The 22567-nt window shown below is 50.6% G+C and overlaps 2 protein-coding genes across 3 annotated transcripts in view; both read right to left on the bottom strand.

Moving 5' to 3' along the window:
- The window catches only part of REXO1 (RNA exonuclease 1 homolog), a 34943-nt gene that overhangs the window by 7438 nt on the left and 4938 nt on the right, over window positions 1–22567 (bottom strand). For both annotated transcript variants that reach the window (XM_083594385.1, XM_083594386.1), the window contains exons 2-13: window positions 19361–21030; window positions 17499–17603; window positions 14628–14859; window positions 11292–11449; window positions 9636–9773; window positions 7875–7998; window positions 6863–6982; window positions 5902–6039; window positions 5156–5269; window positions 3520–3593; window positions 1784–1894; window positions 488–603 (exon numbers count right to left, since the gene is read on the bottom strand). In XM_083594385.1, coding sequence (XP_083450511.1) covers window positions 488–603; window positions 1784–1894; window positions 3520–3593; window positions 5156–5269; window positions 5902–6039; window positions 6863–6982; window positions 7875–7998; window positions 9636–9773; window positions 11292–11449; window positions 14628–14859; window positions 17499–17603; window positions 19361–21030 — 3100 coding nt within the window. The remainder of the gene's footprint in view (window positions 1–487; window positions 604–1783; window positions 1895–3519; window positions 3594–5155; window positions 5270–5901; window positions 6040–6862; window positions 6983–7874; window positions 7999–9635; window positions 9774–11291; window positions 11450–14627; window positions 14860–17498; window positions 17604–19360; window positions 21031–22567) is intronic.
- The window catches only part of RNF126 (ring finger protein 126), a 767042-nt gene continuing 750029 nt past the window's right edge, over window positions 5555–22567 (bottom strand). The window contains exon 8 of the transcript XR_014543357.1: window positions 5555–5588. The gene's annotated coding sequence lies outside the window, so the exon portion shown is untranslated. The remainder of the gene's footprint in view (window positions 5589–22567) is intronic.

Genomic DNA, 22567 nt, shown 5'->3' with positions numbered 1-22567 from the left:
TGCCCTCCCCAGCCAAGACCGGGCTCAGGGTGGCTAACACCAGGTATAAAAACAATTGATTGAAACACAACTTAAAAACAAGATTAAAATACAGTGGTACCTCGGCTTACATACGCTTCAGGTTACAGACTCCGCTAACCCAGAAATAGTGCTTCAGGTTAAGAACTTTGCTTCAGGATGAGAACAGAAATCAGACTCCGGAGGCGCGGCAGCAGCAGGAGGCCCCATTAGCTAAAGTGGTGCTTCAGGTTAAGAACAGTTTCAGGGGAAGAACGGACCTCCGGAACGAATTAAGTACTTAACCCGAGGTACCACTGTACAACACTAAAATGCAGCCTCACTTCAGTAGAAACTCAAATCAAAATGTCAAATCTTCACCAAGGCCAACTATCCAGACTGGTCCTACGTGGGCCAGAAAAAAGCCAGGGAAGTCCCCAAATAGGAGTTCCATCACAGAAGGAGAAAGGAAAAAGGAAAGCATTCTCACCGAGTGTTGTAGTCCACAACTTTGTGGTCAGGCTTGACGAAGGTGTCGTAGACGACTTTCAGCTCCGAGTTGATCACCGTGACCCGAGTCAGCTCCAGGCCTTGTTTGGTGTAACACTGCGAGAGCCGAAGAATAAGAGAGAGATATTGGAGGGGGGCGGTGTCTCAAGAAGGCTCTCTTTCCGCAGGCAGCCCTGATCCCCTCTTCGCCAAACCCTCGCCTGACTCAATGACCCAGAGATTAAACCGATTTGGGGTCCAGAGAACCAGGAATCAAAGGAGGGGGGAAAGAGATTTCTGACAACTTTCAAGGCTGCTTCTTCCGGCCGACTGTTTCCCAGCGGTTAAGGAAGAGAGCTACGATTTTAGTTATCTTTTTTCAGAACAGACATGATAGATAGATATAGATAGATAGATAGATGATAGATTAGATAGATGATAGATAGATAGATAGATAGATAGATAGATAGATAGATAGATGATAGATAGATGATAGATAGATATAGATGAATGATTGATTGATAGATAGATAGACAGACAGACAGACATACAGACAGATGATAGAGATAAATAGATAGATGATAGATAGATAGATAGATAGATAGATGATAGACGTACAGACAGATGATAGATAGATGATGAGAGAGAGAGATGAGATGATAGATAGATATAGATAGATGATAGATAGACGTATAGACAGATGACAGATAGATGATAGAGATAGATAGATACGATGATAAAGATAGATAGATAGATGATAGATATAGACAGACAGCCATACAGACAGATAATCGATAGATTGATAGATAGATAAATAGATAGATATAGATATAAATAGATAGATAGATACGATGATAGATAGAAAGATGATAGACAGATAGATAGATGATAGATAGATAGACAGATAAGATAGACAGATAGATAGAGTTGTGCCTTGGTTATCGAACAGAATACAGAATTCATTCGACTCCCGGAACTGTACTACAGCCAATTGGAAGCAGTGCTGGACGTTCGGCTTCCAAAAATCGTTCGAAAACCAGAACACTCACTTCCGGGTTTTGACTCGGGAGCCGAAACGTTTGAGTTCAAAGGCTTCCGAGGTTCCACTGTATTTCCCGGCCGTTAAGGAACACAGCTACGGTTTTAGTTAACTTTTTCAAAACAGACACGATAGGCAGACAGAGACACATTCGAAGATGAAAGAAGCAGCCTCTTTTGAGCTGCCTAAGCCTATGATTTTAATGGCTATCGTTTTTCGAAACTGCCCCAGCAGATGACCAACTCCAGCTCCACCAACCATTTCGCAGTCTAAGGCGTAGATGCCCGGGTTTCCGTCTGCGCTGGGCACCTTCTCAAAGGTCTTCACAAAACCTTCCAAGCTCTCCTTCCTGCCGTCGTGAACGTGTTGCTGAAAGAGGGAGGAGGAAATTAGAGGGGCAAAGAGAGAAGGAAGACGGCTTATTTCACCTCGCCTGGCTTTAGGAGGATAATGGCTTTGAAAGAGGGGTCAGGAAAAATTCATGGAGAAGCCTCCAGGCTTAAAGGCAGTCTATCATCATCATCATCACCATCATCTTTTTATTAGAATTTATATACCGCCCTATACTCAGGGCAGTTCAGAGAATAAAATCAAGATATAAAAACACAAAATACCTAATAAAAATAAAAACAACAACCCAATAAAGTAAAGGTAAAGGCCTGGTTAAAAAGGAACGCTTTTGCCTGGCGCCTAAAGGTGTATAATGAAGGCACCAGGTGAATTTCCCTGGGGAAAGCGTTCCAGACGGGGAGCCACTGCAGAGAAGGCCCTGTTCTCGTGTTGCCACCCTCTGGGCCTCTCGAGGAGGAGGCACACGAAGGAGGGCCTCAGAAGATGGTCTCAGGGTCCAGGTAGGTTCATATGGGAAGAGGGGGTCCTTGAGGCATTGCGGTCCTGAGCCGTTTAAGGCTTTGTAGGTCGAAACCAGCACTTTGAATTGGGCCCAGAAACGAATTGGTAGCCAGTGCAGTCGGACCAGGATCGGAGTAAGATGCTCAAACCGCCTTGCTCTGGTGAGCAGCCTGGTCTAGCTGACGTTCATACGGACCGGTCGGGCTCCACAAGGTTTCAAGCATTCCCAGTCCTACCTGGGGATTGGGAGGGGGGCAGAACTGGGCCTAGGACCTTCTGCCTGCAAGGCTCTACCAGTGAACTACGACCTGCGCCTAGATCTAGCAACCACGCTTCTGCCACCTGGGGGCTCCGTGACGGAGGACGGGCGAGTTAAAAGGAAACCAAGTAAATTTGAAAGTACCGTATTTTTCGCTCTATAGCACGCACCCGACCATAACACGCACATAGTTTTTAGAGGAGGAAAACAAGAAAAAAATATTCTTAACGAAACAGCGGATGTATGATTTTTGTGGCTCATGCTGTGGCCACAGACATGTGATCTGACGGTGAGTTTGGGGCAGCCCAATGCAAAAATCCTGAGGATCCATGTGGATCCATGCTTTGTAACCACGTTTTTGCACCACTGCGGCCCCAGGCAACAGTGGGTGCGTGATTTTTTTGGTGCAAGCTGTAGCCATGGACATGCTATGTGATCTGATGGTGAATTTGGGGTGACCCAGTGCAAAAACCCTGAGGATCCATGTGGATCCGTGCTTTGTAACCATGTTTTAAGTGGGGAGGGAAGGAAAAGCACTCAAGGGACAAGGAACACGCGTGGGGTGGGTGGAGAAGGATGCTGTTAATAATGCAGAAGAGGGGTATAAGAGGAGAAGGCTCCTCTCCTCTCCCGCTTTGCTCCTTTAAAGCAAGCAGGCTCTCTGTCCCTCTCTCCTCCCCACTCAGCGGGTCTTCTCCCGCTTTGCTATTTCAAAGCAAGCCACGGAGGAGGGAAGGAAGGGGAACCATGGATCCTCTGCTCACGACTGCAGCAGATCCCCCCGCCATCTGTAGGCATTCGCTCCATAACACGCACAGACATTTCCCCTTACTTTCTAGGAGGAAAAAGTGAGTGTTATGGTGCAAAAAAATACGGTACTTACTTTTGCGACTTGGCACCCGGGGGAACCAACCGCTCCCGAACAGCAGTTGTAATGGGTTTCCCAGCCACCAGGAACTGAAAGGAAGAGAAAAGGTTGAGTAAGGAGGACACAGTGGCTTAGGAATCAGCAGAAGGGCATTTCCCAGAAGGTACCAGCTGAACGATACGCAGAGGCTGTCCTTGCAATATTTACACCCTGCCTTTCTCTCAAGCACTCAAGGTTTTAAATTAATAATAATGATGGTGATTGTTGACAACCAAAGGGATGAGATAAATAAGGGGAAGGCGCCAGGGAGGGAAGAGGAAACAGCAACGCTCAAGGCGTGGCTCTTTGTCGAAGCTACATAACGACTAGGTCAGGGAATTGAATTGGTCCGGTACATTATGGTGCTGGAGGAGACACTTGAGAGTCCCATGGACTGCAAGAAGATCCAACCTCTCCATTCGGAAGGAAACCAGCCCTGAGCGCTCACTGGAAGGACAGATCCTGAAGCTGAGGCTCCAAGACTTTGGCCACCTCAGGAGAAGAGAAGACTCCCTGGAAAAGACCCTGATGTTGGGAAAGATGGAGGGCACAAGGAGAAGGGGACGACAGAGGACGAGATGGTGGGACAGTGTTCTCGAAGCTACCAGCATGAGTTTGACCAAACTGCGGGAGGCAGTGGAAGACAGGAGGGCCTGGCGTGCTCTGGTCCAGGGTTTCACAAAGAGGCGGACACGACTAAACGACAACAAATATTTGTTCTATCCCCTCAGTGTCTCAAAACACTCAAAACCCATGTATTCCTTCCCCATGCCAAACCGTTTTCAGCCTTGTACAACAGTCCTACCAGGTAGGCCACCCTCAGAGAATGCGACTTGGCAAGTTTCAGGCCCATGGAGGGATCCAAACCCAGGATCCAGGACCTCTGCCTGCCTGCCTGTTGAACAAGGCGGAAAAGGTTCGCTGAATTCTTTTCGGTGCCTGCAAAAAACATTTTCGTTCAGGCGAGTCTGTCCAGACACACAGAATGTCCATGTCTCCTTTAACCTGTTGCCGATTTCATTTCATTTCACTGAATGTTCAAAACAGCCTCTTTTTTTTTACCAATAACTTGGTTATTCTATTCCAGGCATAGGCAAACTCCAGATGTTTTGGGACTACAACTCCCATCATCCCTGACCACTGGTCCTGTTAGCTAGGGATGATGGGAGTTGCAGTCCCAAAACATCTGGAGGGCCGAGTTTGCCTATGCCTGTTCTATTCTCTTCGGAAACCCCTTTGAGGGTTTTTTTTGGGGGGGTGGAAAGGCTTTTACAACTAAGCGGTGTAGAAATTCTACAAAACATGCAAACGGGAGGTTGTGGACTCTCCTTCCTCGGAGGTTTATAAGCGGAGGTTGGCTCCGTCGTGGATGCTTTGAGATTCCGGCATTGCGGGGGGTGGGGGTTGGGCTGGATGACGCTCTGGACCCCCACTCCCAAGCCACGAGAAGCAGCAGCTCTGCGCAATTCTCACAGGTTGCTGCGAAGACGCAACGGCGCAGGGAGGCCGAGCGCGGACAGAAGATGCAAACCGCCACAAACACCCACTCTCTGAGCTCCTGCGGAGGAAGGATGAGTTGCGGGAGAAAAGGAACTCAAATGCAACGCTCTACCTCTCTGCTTGCGCAACTTCCCCCAGTGGTGGACGCACTCCTCCTTGCGGACGCAGTTCCCAGACGGAGTCACCATGTACTCGGTGCCGCAGCGGCAGCAAACTCTGCAAGAGCCTAGAAATTTGTGGGAGGGAGAAAGAAAGAGAGAGATTCAATGAATTGCCGTATTTTTCGTGCCATTAAGACGCACCTGACCATAAGACGCACCTAGTTTTTAGAGGAAGAAAGGGGGAAAGCCCTGTTTTCTGGGGGAAATCAGCTCACAGTTGTGTAGCTTCTTTTGCAAAGATGAAAAGCCCAGTTTTTTTGAGGATCAGCTCAAAGTTGTGCAGCTTCTTTTCCAAAGGGGAAAAGCCCAGTTTTTTTGACGATCAGCTCAAAGTTGTGCAGCTTCTTTTGCAAAGGGGAAAAGCCCCGGTTTTTTGAGGATCAGCTCAAAGTTGTGCAGCTTCTTTTGCAAAGGGGAAAAGCCTCGGTTTTTTTGAGAATCAGCTCAAAGTCGTTGAGCTCACTTTGCAAAGGGGAAAAAACCGTTTTGAGGGGGTTCAAATCCCCGCTAAGTTGGCGAACCTGGGGGCTGGTCACTGGCTCTCAGCCCAACCTACCTCCCAGGGTTGTTGCTGGCGATAAAGCGGGGAGGTGGAAAACGACACAGGAGGGGTTATAAATGCAACGGATTGATACTATATGAGGATCGCCAAGCCAGAAGTGCTTGCGGGTCTTGCCTCTCTCCCCGCGGAGCTTACCGTCGGTCGTTTTCTTCTCCTCGGCGTTGAAGACGACGGCGCGGCCCGACGTCTCGGGGCACGGCAGGGGGTACCCGTGCTCCTTCAGGTCCTCCTCCGTCAACACGTACTCCTTCAGCCGGCGGTAGAGGGAGGCCCCTGAGGGTGGCAAGGAGATCGGCTCGCTCAAATAAAACCGGCTGAGCTGAGACGTTAGCCCCTGCTATCGTGGTTTCAGAGGGATCACAAAGGTTTTGCAGTGTTCTGCTTGGTCCCTGCTCCTGCCCACCTAGCAGTTCGAAAGCACGTCAAAGTGCAAGTAGATAAATAGGTACCACTCCGGCGGGAAGGTAAACGGCGTTTCCGTGCGCTGCTCTGGTTCACCAGAAGCGGCTTAGTCCTGCTGGCCACATGGCCCGGAAGCTGTACGCCGGCTCCTTCGGCCAATAAAGCGAGATGAGCGCCGCAACCCCAGAGTCGGCCACGACTGGACCTAATGGTCAGGGGTCCCTTTACCTTTAGGGACGCGGGTGGCACTGTGGGTTAAACCACAGAGCCTAGGACTTGCCGATCAGAAGGTCGGCAGTTCGAATCCCCGCAACGGGGTGAGCTCCCATTGCTCGGTCCCTGCTCCTGCGAACCTAGCAGTTTGAAAGCACGTCAAAGTGCAAGTAGATAAATAGGTAACGCTCAGGCGGGAAGGTAAACGACATTTCCGTGCGCTGCTCTGGTTCGCTGGAAGCGGCTTAGTCCTGGTGGCCACATGACCAGGAAGCTGGACGCTGGCTCCCTCGGCTAGTAAAGCGAGATGAGCGCTGTGACCCCAGAGTCGGCCACGACTGGACCTACTGGTCAGGGGTCCCTTTACCTTTTTACCTCGCTCTGGATTTAGGGATTAAACGCACCGAGGTCCTCATGAGGCAGAAAGGAAGGGGGCGCAGACACAGACACACACAGAGAGAAGACACAAAAAGGAGCCTACCTTTCAGGTCCTCCGCCCGCAACTGAGCGGCCGCAGAGCGGTTCAAGGTGAAGCTGGTCTTGGCTGCCAGTTTGCCTCCCAGCATGGCCTCGTGAGACACCAGTTTCCGGTTGCCAAACCCTGGGAAGGAGGGAAGGAGCCGGGTACGAAATGGGCACATTAGTGACGCTCGAGACCGCAAATTTCAGTGCAACCACCCGTGGATCGGATGCAGTTAGTAGGCCGTAGCTCAGAGCAGGCCCACTGAAATGAATGAGCACGGCTAAATTGGGTCTGTTGTTTCTCAATGGCCTGGACACTGAGGTCCAGCTCCGAGGGCCTTCTGGCGGTTCCCTCCCTGCGAGAAGCGAGGTTACAGGGAACCAGGCAGAGGGCCTTCTCAGTGCTGGCGCCTGCCCTGTGGAATGCCCTCCCGTCAGATGTCAAGGAAATAAAGAACTACACAACTTTTAGAAGACATCTGAAGGCAGCCCTGTTTAGGGAAACTTTTAATATTTGAATCATTGTATTTTAGTATTTTGTTGGAAGCCGCCCAGAGTGGCTGGGGAAGCCCAGCCAGATAGGTGGGGCATGTATGTATGTATAAATAAATAAATACTAATAATAATAAAAAGGGACGCGGGTGGCACTGTGGGTTAAACCACAGAGCCTAGGATTTGCCAATCAGAAGGTCGGCGGTTTGAATCCCCGCAATGACGGGGTGAGCTCCCCTTGCTCGGTCCCTGCTCCTGCCAACGTAGCAGTTCGAAAGCACGTCAAAGTGCAAGTAGATAAATAGGTACCACTCTGGCGGGAAGGTAAACGGTGTTTCCGTGCGCTGCTCTGGTTCGCCAGAAGCGGCTTAGTCCTGCTGGCCACATGACCTGGAAGCTGTACGCCGGCTCCCTCGGCCAGTAAAGCGAGATGAGCGCCACAACCCCAGAGTTGGCCACGACTGGACCTAATGGTCAGGGGTCCCTTTACCTTAATAATAATAATCTTACAAAAGAAGCAAGCAAGGAAAGATACGCACTGCGAGCATCATGCGCAGGGCTGGGAAGGGCGTTGCGCAGCTTCTTCAAGGTATTCACCGCCACGTTCAGGTAAATGTTGCGGCTGGTGCTGCGGTCGTAGACCACCTTCTCCTCTGCCAGGGCCTACGGACGGCACATTGTTGGCCGGAGAAACAAATGAATAATAATAATAAGAGGAGGAGTTTGGATTTGATATCCCGCTTTATTACTACCCACAGGAGTCTCAAAGCGGCTAACAATCTCCTTTCCCTTCCTCCCCCACAACAAACACTCTGTGAGGTGAGTGGGGCTGAGAGACTTCAGAGAAGTGTGACTGGCCCAAGGTCACCCAGCAGCTGCAGGTGGAGGAGCGGAGAAGCGAACCCAGTTCCCCAGATTACGAGGCTACCGCTCTTAACCACTACACCACACTGAATAAATACCGCCCTCTGCAAAACGGGCTTCGTTTCTGCAGGTGGCTCTCTCAAACACGCACACAGACTCTCTGTTCTCTCTCTCCTCTGGCCAGGGAATATTTCCAGCCAGGCAAAAAGCACTCAAGGGAAGGTGCAAAGCAAGGAGCATGGCCCCAGGCAGCCTCAAGGGCCAGAAAGCTCATCTGTTTGCTGGTGAAGTGTAAGGACTTCAGCTTTTTACATATCTCTACAGGTAAGGATTTTTATGTTCTTTATGTTCTTTAGCGCTTACTTCTGGCTTTGTTCCCTGTTGTTATTTCCTGTTATTATTTCCTAGATATTAAAATATGCGGTCAAGGGGTCTGGAAACTAAGCCTGGTGAGGAACGGTTGAAGGAGCTGGGTATGTTTCGTTAGGACTCGAACCCGTGGCTTCAAGATATACGAGGAAGGAGATCCAGACTAAGTTATCAGGGGAAACTCTCTGGCAGTAAGAGCTGTTTGACCGTGGGACGGAGGTGGTGGACCCTCCTTTCTTGGAGGTCTTTAAGCAAAGGTTGGACGGCCCTCTGTCATGGATGCTTTAGCTGAGATTCCTGCATTGCAAGAGGGTTGGAATGGATGATCCCTGGGGGTCCCTTTCCAACTCTACCATTCTGTGATTCTACCCCCAAGTCTCTTTGAGATGCTTTGCTGTAAAAAGTGGCAAATAAAAATAGAAAGATGGCCGATTTTTCTCACTCACTCCGTTCCCAGTTCTTCCTCCCACCAATCCCAGCCACTCCAGGGTCTTAACAGATAATTGGGACTGTAATTCCCGGGAGCCTGAGCCAACACAGCCAAGGCGGAGAACGACGGGAGCTGTGATGTGGAAGAAAGTCACTCAAGAGTTGCAGCGGTTGGGCAGAGTCTGTTGGGCTTCCGGTAAATGAGCGGCAAGCTATTAAGCATCCAGAATTCTTTCCGTACCCCACCCCAAATAAACCCCCCTGCTCCTCGGTCCAGTATACCTGAAGGAGCGTCTCCACCCCCATCGTTCTACCCGGACACTGAGGTCCAGCTCCGAGGGCCTTCTGGCGGTTCCCTGACTGCGAGAAGTGAGGTTGCAGGGAACCAGACAGAAGGCCTTCTCGGTGGTGGCACCTGCCTTGTGGAACGCCCTCCCGTCAGATGTCAAAGAGAATAACAACTACCAGACTTTTAGAAGACATCTGAAGGCAGCCCTGTTTAGGGAAGCTTTTAACGTTTGATGCATTACTGCATTTTAATATATTTTGTTGGAAGCTGCCCAGACTGGCTGGGGAAGCGCAGCCAGATGGGCGGGGTATAAATAATAAATTGTTATTATTGGAAGAAAGGTACAAACCTTGTCGAACGCTTCCTGCTGCGAGCTGCACGACTTCAGGCACTCGTCGATGAAGAGGTTGAGGTATCTCTGCCGGATGTTGGTGGGGACCTTTGCCCCAAATTCGGTGGGGATCACTGGCCTTTTCAAAGTAGCACTCTGGGGGAAGAGGAGAGATTCGCCTGAGGAATTCGGCCGACGCATCGCCCGCCCCTTTTCCCAAGAGGCTACTGCGATCTGTGGGGCTACGGCATGTGCGACTGGCCCGCGAGACTGGGAGACCTGGGTTCAGATTCTCACGCTCGGTCATGTTGGGTGACCTTGGGGGGCTAAGTAGTCATCTTGGGTCCAAGCCTACCTCGCAGGGCTGTTGTGAAGATGAAAGAGGGGCAGGGAGGAGATCCGTGGCCTATGAATGTACTTAACAAATACATGCGGAATGAAGGGGAGCTGAAGGCTCCCCGGACACTGAGGTCCAGGGCCTTCTGGCGGTTCCCTCCCTGCGAGAAGCCAAGTTACAGGGAACCAGGCAGAGGGCCTTCTCGGTGGTGGCGCCCGCCCTGTGGAACGCCCTCCCACCAGGTGTCAAAGAGAAAAATAACTACCAAACTTTTAGAAGATATCTGAAGGCAGCCCTGTTTAATGTTTAATAGGTTATTAAACAAATAGAGTGGCTGGGGAAACCCAGTCAGATGGGCGGGGTATAAATGATATATTATTATTATTATTATTATTATTATTATTATTATTATTATTATTATTATGGCACACAGGCACGGTTGAGATACTGGACTTTGCCACACAAGGGCTAAAGTGATTTCCAACCGGGTTTGAAAAAACAGCTGCCTTCTAGGCTCCAGCCTGGCCAACGGTGAGGTGAGGATGGGGACTGTGGTTTGGAAACCTCAGAAAGCCCTGCCAGACAGTACCTCTCCTGACCTAAGGAGGATCTCCACCCTCATCGTTCAGCTCGGACACCAGGGTCCAGCTCCAAGGGCCTTCTGACGTTCCCCTCCCTGCAAGAAGTGAGGTTACAGGGAACCAGGCAGAGGGCCTTCTCGGTGGTGGCACCCGCCCTGTGGAATGCCCTCCCTTCAGATGTCAAGGAGATAAACAACTACCTGACTTTTAGGAGCTAGGCAGAGGCTGCACAGCCTGGGAGTCATTTCGGACTCCCAGCTGTACATAGAGGCGCTGGTCACTTCTGTGTCCAGGGCAGCTCCATCTGGGACGCAGGATGAGACCCTCCCTGCCCGCGGACTGTCTTGCCAGAGTGGTGCATGCTCTGGTTATCTCCCGCTTGGACTACTGCCATGCGCTCTACGTGGGGCTACCTTTGAAGGTGACCCGGAAACTGCAATTAATCCAGAATGCAGCAGCTGGACTGGTGACTGGGAACGGCCGCTGAAACCATATAACACTGGTCCTAAAGGATCTCCGCTGGCTTGCAGTACGTTTCCAAGCACAATTCAAAGCGCTGGTGCTCATCTAGAAAGCCCTATTATCACCTCACTACTCCCAACGATGCCTATCTACAATTCTATGCAGCCCAGAGCATTTCACAACCCATCTCTGACAGAAGCCCGGGCAAGACACAGAAAACAGTCTGCCCTCCGCGTTCTGCGTGCTCCCTTGTGAAGCAATTCTGGGGGGGCAGGCAGTGGAGAGAATCTGTACCTGCAGTGTGGGAGCATGGGCTATCCTTTTGGGGACGTTTGTGTTGGTCGTCTTGGACGCCATCCCAGCAAGCGTGCGGGCTTTCAGGGATAGGGCTTCGGCCCCGTTGGAAGACGCCGTGCCCCCAGGCGGAGCGGTTTTCTTGAGGCCTCCTAGGGCTGGGGGACAAGCAAGCAGAAGACACGATAAACCTAACAGGGCAACATCTAGAGCTAAACCCATGGAGTGGTACCTTGGTTCTCAAACTTAATCCGTTCCGCAAATTGCATTCGAAAACCAAGGCGTTCCAAAACCAAAGCTCGCTTTCCAGTTGAAAGTAATGCAAAATGGATTAATCCGTTCCAGGCTTTTAAAAACAACCCCTAAAACAGCAATTTAACATGAATTTTACTATCTAACCAGACCACTAATCCATAAAATGAAAGCAATAAACAGTATACTGCAGTCACACAATCAATCAATCAATCCATCGGTAGCTGTGGGTCGGTCCACCGTCCTTCAGACCATGTGGTGGGCCGGACTATATTTTTGGGGTGGAAAATGAACGAATTCCTATGCCCCACAAATAACCCAGAGATGCATTCTAAATCAAAGGACACATTCTACTCATGTAAAAACATGCTGATTCCTGGATCGACCACGGGCCGGATTGAGAAGTCGATTGGGCCGCATCCGGCTCACGGGCCTTGGTTTGCCTACCCCTGGGTTAAAACATGGGCAGGATTTTAACCACACTTGTAAAGTATGGATAATTTGGAAGGATAAAAATTTGGGTAAGTGTTGATATGAAGTTGTAAATATTATCGTTAGGACCCAGGGAAGGGAGATGGGCGGAAGTCAGGAGATTCAGAGCAATCTCGATAGTTGGATCTTGAATTTTTTGTTGTTTTATGATTATACTTTTTAAAATCAAATAATAATAAAAAACGAGAGAGGAACACAAAACTTTTCTCTATGCATCCCCCCCCCTGCAATTTTGGAAACTTCCATAATGTCTCCTTCGGGGAGTAGAGGCGCCTGACTAGTTATCGGCTGCCATGCCGAGAGAGATAACTACGCAGCGATTTATGATACCCAGGGCGAAGATCCTGGTGACATACTCTCTCTCTGTGCAGACAGGGAGATTAAATGGGATTCGCTTCCTATGCTCTGAAGGAGCCGTTCGTCACACCGGAGGCAGAAGCTGTATTCGGGTGCGGAGGACCATCTCCGAGTGAGAGTGACTGCCATTGCGGCCAGACAATGCACAATAGACCTCAAGGTTCACCCCTTTAGGGCATCAGGTCAGCAAAACCTCCCTCCTTTTAACTAATTACAACTGAAGCGATATCCCTGCAGATTACCGTATTTTTTGCTCTATAAGATGCACCAGACCACAAGACGCACCTAGTTTTTGGAGGAGGAAAGCAAGAAAAAAAATATATTCTGAATCTCAGAAGCCAGAACAGCAAGAGGGATCGCTGCGCAGCAAAAGCAGCGATCCCTCTTGCTGTTCTGGCCTCTGGGATAGCTGCGCAGCCTGCACTCGCTCCATAAGACGCACACACATTTCCCCTTACTTTTTAGGAGGGAAAAAGTGAGTCTTATAGAGCAAAAAATACGGTAATTCTCACCCGCAACGCAAATTGGCTGCTGGCGTAAAGAAGAGGCGTTAATTTTAACAGGCAAAGGAAAAACAAAGCAAAAAAAAAGCTTATCCTGTTTCTCTGTAATTAATGAAAGTTCACACCACGGATGAGGTTGCTCCTGCTTCTTAAAAAATAATAATAATAATCGTTTTATATTACTCTTACCTCTCTGTCCTGTCCGTGTGGCGTCGGCTGTAAAAGTGAAACTGGAAACAGCGTGGGAATGGAATGCAATGTTTACTTAAACTGGCGCAAGATAAGGGGGAAGACGAACAGAACCCAACGCAGCAAAGGGACTGCAGAAAACCCCACTGATTGTTGGCATCAATGGGACGATTATTGGGTGAGCAATTGGGAGAGATCAGGGCTGAGGTGGGCAGAGTGGAGCTAGAGTGGATCCCTGCAGATCCCATCAGGGCACTCCGCATTTTCTTAAGGAAACACGGAACAGTTGCACTTTGAATCTTAAGATGGGGGTGTCTTCCCAAAACATGTGTTAGGTAAAAGGTAACGGGACCCCTGACCATTAGGTCCAGTCGTGGCTGACTCTGGGGTTGCGGCGCTCATCTCGCTTTACAGGCCGAGGGAGCTGGCGTCCAGCTTCTGGGTCACGTGGCCAGCATGACTAAGCTGCTTCTGGCGAACCAGAGCAGCGCATGGAAACGCCGTTTACCTTCCCGCCGGAGCGGTACCTATTTATCTACTTGCACTTTGACGTGCTTTCGAACTGCTAGGTTGGCAGGAGCTGGGACCGAGCAACGGGAGCTCACCCCGTCACAGGGATTCGAACCGCCGACCTTCTGATCGGCAAGCCCTAGGCTCTGTGGTTTAACCCACAGGCAAAATTACAACAAAACTTACAAACATGGACTCCAAAATAAAACAGTACAAACAAGCAAAACAAAACATGAGGGGGAAAAACAAAACAAAAAACAAAAACGCACATCTACAAATAAAACCATATCATCATTCTAATTGTTACATATGTATACACATATTGACTTCCCTCCTTTGTTCTAAGACCTCGGAATTTTTACTCTTTCTAAATTGTTGTGTCTAATGTAGATTTGTTGGCAGGAGCAGGGACCGAGCAATGGGAGCTCACCCCGTCGCAGGGATTCGAACCGCCAACCTCCTGATCGGCAAGTCCTAGGCTCTGTGGTTTAACCCACAGCGAAGGTAAACGGCGTTTCCGTGCGCTGCTCTGGCTCACCAGAAGCGGCTTAGTCCTGCTGGCCACATGACCCAGAAACTGTACACCGGCTCCCTCGGCCAATAAAGCGAGACGAGGGCCGCAACGCCAGAGTCGGCCATGACTGGACCTAATGTATTGTATTTTTGGTTTCTATGGAAGCCGCCCAGAGTGGCTGGGGAAACCCAGCCAGATGGGCGTTGTACAAATAATAAATTATTATTAGATTATTATTATTATAATGGTCAGGGGTCCCTTTACCTTAATGTAGATTACCTCTATCTTTATATTTTTTGCACCATCCTTCTCTTTCTTTAACCCTGAAGGGCACTCCGCATTTTCTTAAGGAAATACAGAACAGTCGCCATCACTTCGAATCTTAACATGGGGGTGTCTTCCCAAAACATGTGTGACCATTACACAAACAAAAAACAAAACCCCATGCTCTACCAGATGTTGAAATAGGCCTGTCACTCAGAGAGGAAGATCCCCACCTCTTGTAGCAGAGAAGCTTACCGCACTTGGACACTGCAGGAAGAAATGGGTTGGGCACGTGAGCGATTCTCTTCTTCTCCCCTTTGTGCATGGCCACGGAGGCTCTCGGGAGTGCCGGAGACGGCCGCGTGGGGGGCAGCTGCCGGGCCAGCTGGGCCGCCTGCTTCTGGGCCAGCTGGATCCGCTGGTAACACACCTCTTGGGCCGTCGGGGGCCGGTATGGGCGGAAGACGGGCTTGGTCGGGGTCTCGGCCTGCGCGGAGAGGAAGGGGGTTGGTTGGCACCGACAGGATGGGGTGGCAAACTGAGGCCAGAGTTTGAGACAATTATAAAGGAAGAGGCAGGAAGGTCAGCTGCGGCGCAGCGGCAGCGGGAGGCCCCATTAGCTAAAGTGGTGCTTCAGGTTAAGAACAGTTTCAGGTTAAGAACGGACCTCCGGAACGAATTAAGTATGTAACCAGAGGTACCACTGTATTTTAAATGCACCTCTGGGTTATTTGTGGGGCCTGCCTGGTGTTTTTGCATGAGTAGAATGTGTGCTTTTATTTAAAATGCATCTCTGGGTTATTTGTGGGGCATAGGAAATCGTTCATTTCCCCCCCCCCAAAAAAAAATATAGTCCGGCCCGCCACATGGTATGAGGAACAGTGGACTGGCCCACAGCTGAAAAAGCTGTTGTAGTGGGATGCGATCCGGCAAACGCCACATGGGCTACACCAGGGGTCTGCAACCTTTAAGACAAAAAGAGCCACTTGGACCCGTTTCCGAAGAAAAAAAAACTGGGAGCCGCAAAACTCGTCATTATAAAAATAACTTTTTTGTCACTTTTTATTATTTCTTTGTTTGATCCCTCAGAATTACTCCTCCTCATAGAAATAAACGTTAAATTAACAAGTTACCTTTTTTGTGTGTGTGTGTTCTTCACTCCCCTTCAAAACAGTGACCAGCGTACATGCCCCCTTTCAATGCAGTGACCAGCGTACATGCCCCTTACAATGTAGCGGGCGGGCGGGAAGGTGACGTCGGGACGGCGCGTGACTAACGCACGCACTGCCCCCATGCGACGTCGCAGCCAGTACAGCGCCCGCCACAGTGGGGAGTGTCGGGGCGCACAATGCGCCTCCTCCCCTCGCTGGTATCCGCCCCGGAGCCGCGGCAAAGGTGTAAAAGAGCCACATGCGGCTCCGGAGCCGCGGGTTGCAGACCCCTGGGCTACACCCAGTACGCAGCAAGGCCGCCTTTGTTCTCTCCCCACGGCCTGCCTCAAACCCCCTGCGAGGTAGTCCGGGTACAGCGGTGCTAAGGAACAGCGAAATGTTTGAGCTTTGCCATTTCCAACTCATTTCACCCATGTCCCTTATCTCTCTGTTAGATTTGGGAGGGAGGGGGGAGCTAATGGATGGTTGGGCGAAAAGCACAAGATGTTATTTGTGCTGACCACAGACCTTACTTGTCAAAACAAAGCTTTCGTGGCAAGGCAGGGAGAAAAAGGGGTCAGCACATACCTCGCAAACATCGGGCCATTAAGAGCTCTCTGCTTTCGTTTCACGGGGTGAAAAACAAAGCCCTCCAGAGCGGAAAATTCCAGTAAAAAGAAACTGGGGAGGGAGGAGAACACAGATGGAGATTCCACAGTGGCGAGGGTTGCCCAGGTGTTGTTGGGCCACAACTCCCAGCATCCCTGGCCACTGGGGGCTGATGGGAGTTGGAGTCCAAAGACATCTGGAGGGCCAAAGGTTTGCTGCCCACCCCTGATCTAAGAAGTGGTTTTCCCCTCTCTCAGGAAGGGAACCTACAGCCTTCTGCACATTGCTGGACGCTCTCGTTGTCTGTGACCATTGAGCTATGCTGCCTTGAGGCTGACGGGCGTCTGAGACCCGATGACGACATTCAGAACCCCAGCAAATCTGAATACTCAGAGCAGGGTGGAGAAAAATCAATGTTGTTGTTTTTTTAGAAAGAAAAAAAATTCAGATTTTTTAACTATTTAAATCGGATTTTTTTAAAATTTATATCAGATTTTTAAAATTTAAATCAGATTTTTAAAATAAAATGCTTTCGGAGGAAAAATCTTTCTAAAGATTTGCTATTTTAGTCCAATAAGGAAATAAGGATTTGTTTTCCATTTTTCGTGTGTGCTAAAACTCCGTCTAAGCTTTTTGTTTTGTTTTTAATCGTTTAACCACATCAGTTAACAAACGTGGATACATATGCTACGATGTTACTGTCTTAGTTAAATGAATCGTTCAAACTGTTGCTAAGGAAACGATCTGTTTTTCTCCTGGCAATAAAGCACAGCAGAAAAGTTGCCCAAATATAAGCAGTTAACTTATAAAACCTCACAACAATTTCATAATGATCTGTACTTCTAATAGTATAACCAAATCAGTAATTCTTGATATAACCGTAAAAACTACTCTGAAAATGTATACGGTGGTACCTTGGGTTACATACGCTTCAGGTTACATACGCTTCAGGTTACAGACTCCGCTAACCCAGAAATAGTACCTTGGGTTAAGAACTTTGCTTCAGGATGAGAACAGAAATCGGGCTCCGGCGGCGCGGCGGCAGCAGGAGGCCCCATTAGCTAAAGTGCTGCTTCAGGTTAAGAACAGTTTCAGGTTAAGTATGGACCTCCGGAACGAATTAAGTACTTAACCCGAGGTACCACTGTAATTCCAAAATGTATGTCTATTTCAGCAGCGGTATCGTAAAAGCCCGTTTTCGTAAGGCGGCGAATTTAAGCTTCGACTTTTCGCGGTCGGAATTTGGAGGGGGTGGAAAGAGTGAGGTTTATATTCAGGCCAATACGGTAAAAGGGCATCTTTGGTCATGATCCAGCTGCTGCTAAGGGTTTTCTGATGCTCTGGATCTCCCCTGCTATCCACTTACGTTCCCTGGCTTTGTCGCGTGGGAGATCCTCCGCTTCTGGCCAGGAAAGAGCGTGGTTAGACAGTCTTCGGCCGGCTTTTCCTCGGACCCCTCCTCTTTCGATGGCTGGCGGGGGGGGGGGGAGAGGGAGGCAGGGGATAAAAAGAGAGAGGGTTAACGAAAGGGAACGTCAGCTTTCTGCTCCACCGCCGTTTGCATATTTTGCTGGGAAGGAGGGTGGGAAAAGAGCCTCGCCTTGCAGTAAGGGGAACCGCAAAACAGAAGCGAAAGCGAAACGAAGAAGATTCGTGGGGAGGGAAGTCACTGCGCAGAAGCAATTGCACAGGGCTCAGCAACTTTTTGCAGCCGTGGGCCGGTCCACCGTCCCTCAGACCATTTGGGAGGCAGGAGTACATTTTGGAAGGAAAAAATAAATGAACGAATTCCTGTGCCCCACAAATAACCCAGAGGTGCGTTTTAAATAAAAGGACACATTTGCTATGATGTCACTGTCTTAGTTAAATAAATTGTTTAAACTGTTATTAAGGAAATGGTTGTTTTCTCCTTCCAATAAAACACAGCAGAAAAGTTGTCCAAATATAAACAGTTAACTTATTAAACCTCACCATAACTTCATAATTATTGGTCTATGTATTTCTAGAACCAAATCGGTAATTTTTGATGTAACTGTAAAAACGACTCTGAAAATTTATTATTCCAAAAATGAAACCTTCATCTGGTTGTAAATATTAAGATGATACCAGCAAGAATGAGTCTTTCTGTTAAAAAAATGATTTAAATAAAGTCTTGCTGACTCGTGATTTAAATTGTGATTTAAATCAGATCCACCCTGATGCTCAGTGCCACTGAGTTACTTTTATTTGTGCGATAAATCACCCCCAGCCTCGAAAAGGTTGTGGATAGCTCAGACGGTACAGCACGAGACTCTTAACCCCAGGGTAATGAGTTTGAATCCCACCTTGGCCGAAAGATTCCTGCATTGCAGAGGGTTTGGCTAGGTGACCCTGGTGACCCGTTCTAACTCTAAAAAATTACCGTATTTTTTGCTCTATAAGACTCACTTTTTCCCTCCTAAAAAGTAAGGGGAAATGTGTGTGCGTCTTATGGGGCGAATGCAGGCTGTGCAGCTATCCCAGAAGCCAGAACAGCAAGAGGGATTGCTGCTTTCACTGCGCAGCGATCCCTCTTGCTGTTCTGGCTTCTGAGATTCAGAATATTTTTTTTCTTGTTTTCCTCCTCCAAAAACTAGGTGCGTCTTGTGGTCTGGTACGTCTTATAGAGCGAAAAATACGGTATATGATTCCGATTCTACAAAAGGGTCCGAGCAAATGGGTGTTGGCCACAGAAACACCTCCCATTTTTACGTTTCACTCGGAATAGCTAAACTCAAAAGAATTAAGGGGGTGCAACGCCCCCCCCCACAAGCGCTCTCACTTGGGTTAAGTTGGAGCGGAGCCACAGGGGCTTTCTTCCCAATCTAAAGGTAAAGGGACCCCTGACCATTAGGTCCAGTCGTGGACGACTCTGGGGTTGCGGCACTCATCTCGCTTTACTGGCCGAGGGAGCCGGCGTGCAGCTTCTGGGTCATGTGGCCAGCATGACTGAGCCGCTTTCGGCGAACCAGAGCAGCGCACGGAAACGCCGTTTACCTTCCCGCCGGAGCAGTACCTATTTATCTACTTGCACTTCGTGCTTTCGAACTGCTGGGTTGGCAGGAGCAGGGACCGAGCAACGGGAGCTCACCCCGTCATTGCGGGGATTCGAACCGCCGACCTTCTGATCGGCAAGTCCTAGGGTCAGTGGTTTAACCCACAGCGCCACCCGCATCCCTTTCTCAACCTACCTGCCCCCAAACCTCTCACCTGCTTCCCCAGCCTGCCTTTGTCTTCCGTCTTGACGTCGGTCGACTCGTTAAAAATCCGAAGGCACTCCTCCATGGGGTCGGACTCAAAGTCCACGTCCCTCTCCAGGACCGAATAGTCGAGCTCGTCAGAAGAGGAGGACGAGGAGGAGGAAGGAGGAGGAGCAGCTTTGGGTGCCTTAGGGCGCTTTGCCACCCCGTTGTCCCGGGGCGGAAGGAAGCAGCAGCCGTCGTCTCGGTCCGAATCTGAGCTCACGTCCGGGAAGGCCACGGGGTGAGGCTGCCCCGCTTGCCCCTCGTCCCCGCTCTCATCCCCGAAGAGGTCAGCGTGGCTCAGAGCCCGCCGTTTCGCCTTGCACTTGGCTCCGGGGCTCTCCGTGGGACCCTTCGAGGTGGGCCGCTTCCCCTGCTTGTCTTTCCGTTCGGCCTGCGAAGCCTCGGCCTTGGGTCTCAAGACCCCAGGCGGGTTCAGCTTCCCGTCTTTCTTCACGCTGCCCAATTTCTTCTCTGCTCTGGGTCCTTGCAGGACCTTCTTGCACGTGCTGGAGCTCCCCGCTTTTGCAGCTTTGGGGGGCTCATCCTGCTTCCTCGAGCGCGTGTCGGCGTGGGGCTTGCCGTGCTTCTCCTTACTCCTCTCTCCGTTCCTGCGCTGAGCCTTTGCTTCCGACTTCTCCTTGTCCACAACCTTGCCACACTCCCTCTTGCCATCCGCCGTGTGGCCGCCGACAGCCTTCTTTTTCACCTTCTCCTTCGGGCCGCCCTTGCCCTCGCTCGTGTCCCTTTTGGGGGGCACCTTGGCCAACCTTCCCCCCTCCTCCGGCGAGTCCTTGATGCCGCCCTCGATGTCCCCCATATCGTACTGCACCGCCGTCTCCTTCATTTGCCGAGAACGGGAATCGGCCCGCGGGGACCCCTTCCCGTCTGCCGGCTTGCTTCCCGGACCCGCTTTCGGTTTCGGAGGGAAGACGGGAGCCGCTTCGCGCTCCTCTTCCGAGTCGGAGAACCTGGCGTCCGGCTCGGGGCCGCTCCCTGCGTCGCAGTGCTTCTTGGGAGAAGGTGAATACCCCTCCTCCGGGTCGGCCTCCCTTTTCCTCTTGGCCCCTCTCTGCTCTTTGGCTTTGCTCAGGAGCCGGGCGGAGTAATTCGAAAGAGGGTCATACTCCAAGTCCGTGGACGGCTTGGAGTTGTCCAGGGTGTACTTGCTCTTGGCGAGGGTGCAACTGTACTTCTTGGGCTGCGTGACCACCGTGGGCACGTACTCCAGCGAGCTGCCCTTGCCTTTCGCCTTGTCGAAGGAATCCAAGGTGTACTTGGTGGAGCGGCTAGGAGCGGCCACCGTGAGGGGGGTGGGATTGTAGTCGGCACTGCCACCTGCGCTGTAGCCCCCGGGGTTATATTCCAAGGCAGTGAAGGACTTGGGTGCTGCAGACCCAGAGGCCTTGGAGACGAGCGAAGGGGGCTCGGAAGAGCTGTACTCCTTCGCCGTCCCCAAGAGCTCCTCATACTTCTTTTGCTCACGCTCGACTTCGTTCTTGACAGCCTCGATGGCCTTGTTGACCAGCTCGAGCTCCAGGATGCCTGGCGCCGCCTCGGCAATCTCCTCCAAGGAGCCATTGCGGCTCTGCGACACGGGCTTGGGAAGCTCCGGGTTGTAAGGGTCATAGCCGCACCCTGTGGGGGGAAAGAGGAAAGGAAAAAGTTACGACTTAGCATGTCTCTGATAATTCCCATCTAATTTTTAAAATAAACGTAAAATCCACCAGGCTGCATCAGTGATGCATCAACTGTTGACCCAGTGTTAGAAACTCAGATACAGTGGCACCTCAGGTTAAGTACTTAATTCGTTCCGGAGGTCCGTTCTTAACCTGAAACTGTTCTTATCCTGAAGCACCACTTTAGCTAATGGGGCCTCCGGCTGCCGCCGCCACACAATTTCTGTTCTCATCCTGAAGCAAAGTTCTTAACCCGAGGTACTGAGTCTCTAAGACACGTTGCGTGGCAGGCAATGAAGTACCGTATTTTTCGCTCCATAAGGCACACCAGAGCATAGGGCGCACCAAGTTTTTAGAGGGGGAAATCAAGAAAAAAAAGATTATTCCCCCCCCAGCCCCAAAGAGCAGCATACAGGCTGCGCGCAACCTCTCCCTGCTGGAGGGGTTGCGCGCGGCTATGGCACAAGCCAAGGCAGCGAGCGGGATGGATCCTGCCCGCTGTTTTGGCTTCCTCTTTAGCCCCGTGCAGCCTCTCCCTGCCAGAGGGGCTGCGCGCGGCTATCCCTGAAGCCTTCCGAGCGCACTGCAAGTTCCCGCTGTGCTCCTCAGGCTTCGGGTTCCTTTTGCTGAAGCCGGGAGAGCAAGACTCTCCTGGCTTCAGCGAAAGGAACCTGAAGCCTCCAGAACGCAGCGGGAATTTGCGCTGCACTCCAAAGGCCTTCAGGTGGCTATCCCTCAAGCCTGGAGAGCGAGAGGGGTCGGTGCGCACCGACGCTCTCGCTCTCCAGGCTTCAGCGAAAGCAACGCAAAGCCTCCGGAGTGCGGAGGGAGCGCTCCCTCTGCGCTTCGGAGGCTTCCCGTTGCTATCGCTGAAGCCAAGGAGCCTGCATTCACTCCATAGGACGCACACACATTTCCCTTCAATTTTTGGAGGGGGAAAAGTGCGTCCTATAGAGCGAAAAATACGGTAATCAGCAGCAGAGACACCAGTCCTCACCATCTCAGGCCTATCTGCTCTGCTGGGCAACCCTCACACTCCCACACTAGAGAAAAAGGCGAAGATTGCTTCAAAGGTTTTAGGGGCGGACACGAGCTCATCACAGCTACTCCCCCCATTTTGTGGGGGCTGTTGGTAGTTGGAAATAACCGCCCTGCCTTAGCTAGGCAGGCATAAGCTCTGAGAAAAAGGGACCAAAAGGAGGAAACTGAAGTACTACCTTGCCTTAACCAAACTGGAAGCGGCGGAGAAAGGCTTTTCAGAACAATTGCCCAATGCAAAGACTTCTAGGAAAGGAACTCTTGCCCAAGAAGGCTCTGTTTTTAATCAGTTTCTTAAGCCGGTCGCCTGAAGAGCAGAGATAAGCCCACTCTTGGTGAAGCTCGCTTACAGAAGCCACCCCAGAAACGAAGAGATATAAATCTCCCCCCACCACAAGCCACTCCGGCCAAACTTGCGGAGTCAACCTATTCCTGGAAACGGCTCTTCGTCGAGAACG

The sequence above is a fragment of the Podarcis filfolensis genome (genome assembly GCF_964270895.1).
Source record: "Podarcis filfolensis genome assembly, chromosome: 18".
Taxonomy (NCBI): domain Eukaryota; kingdom Metazoa; phylum Chordata; class Lepidosauria; order Squamata; family Lacertidae; genus Podarcis; species Podarcis filfolensis.
Note: the sequence above shows the minus strand (reverse complement) of the source record. Positions and strands in the feature narration are given on the sequence as shown.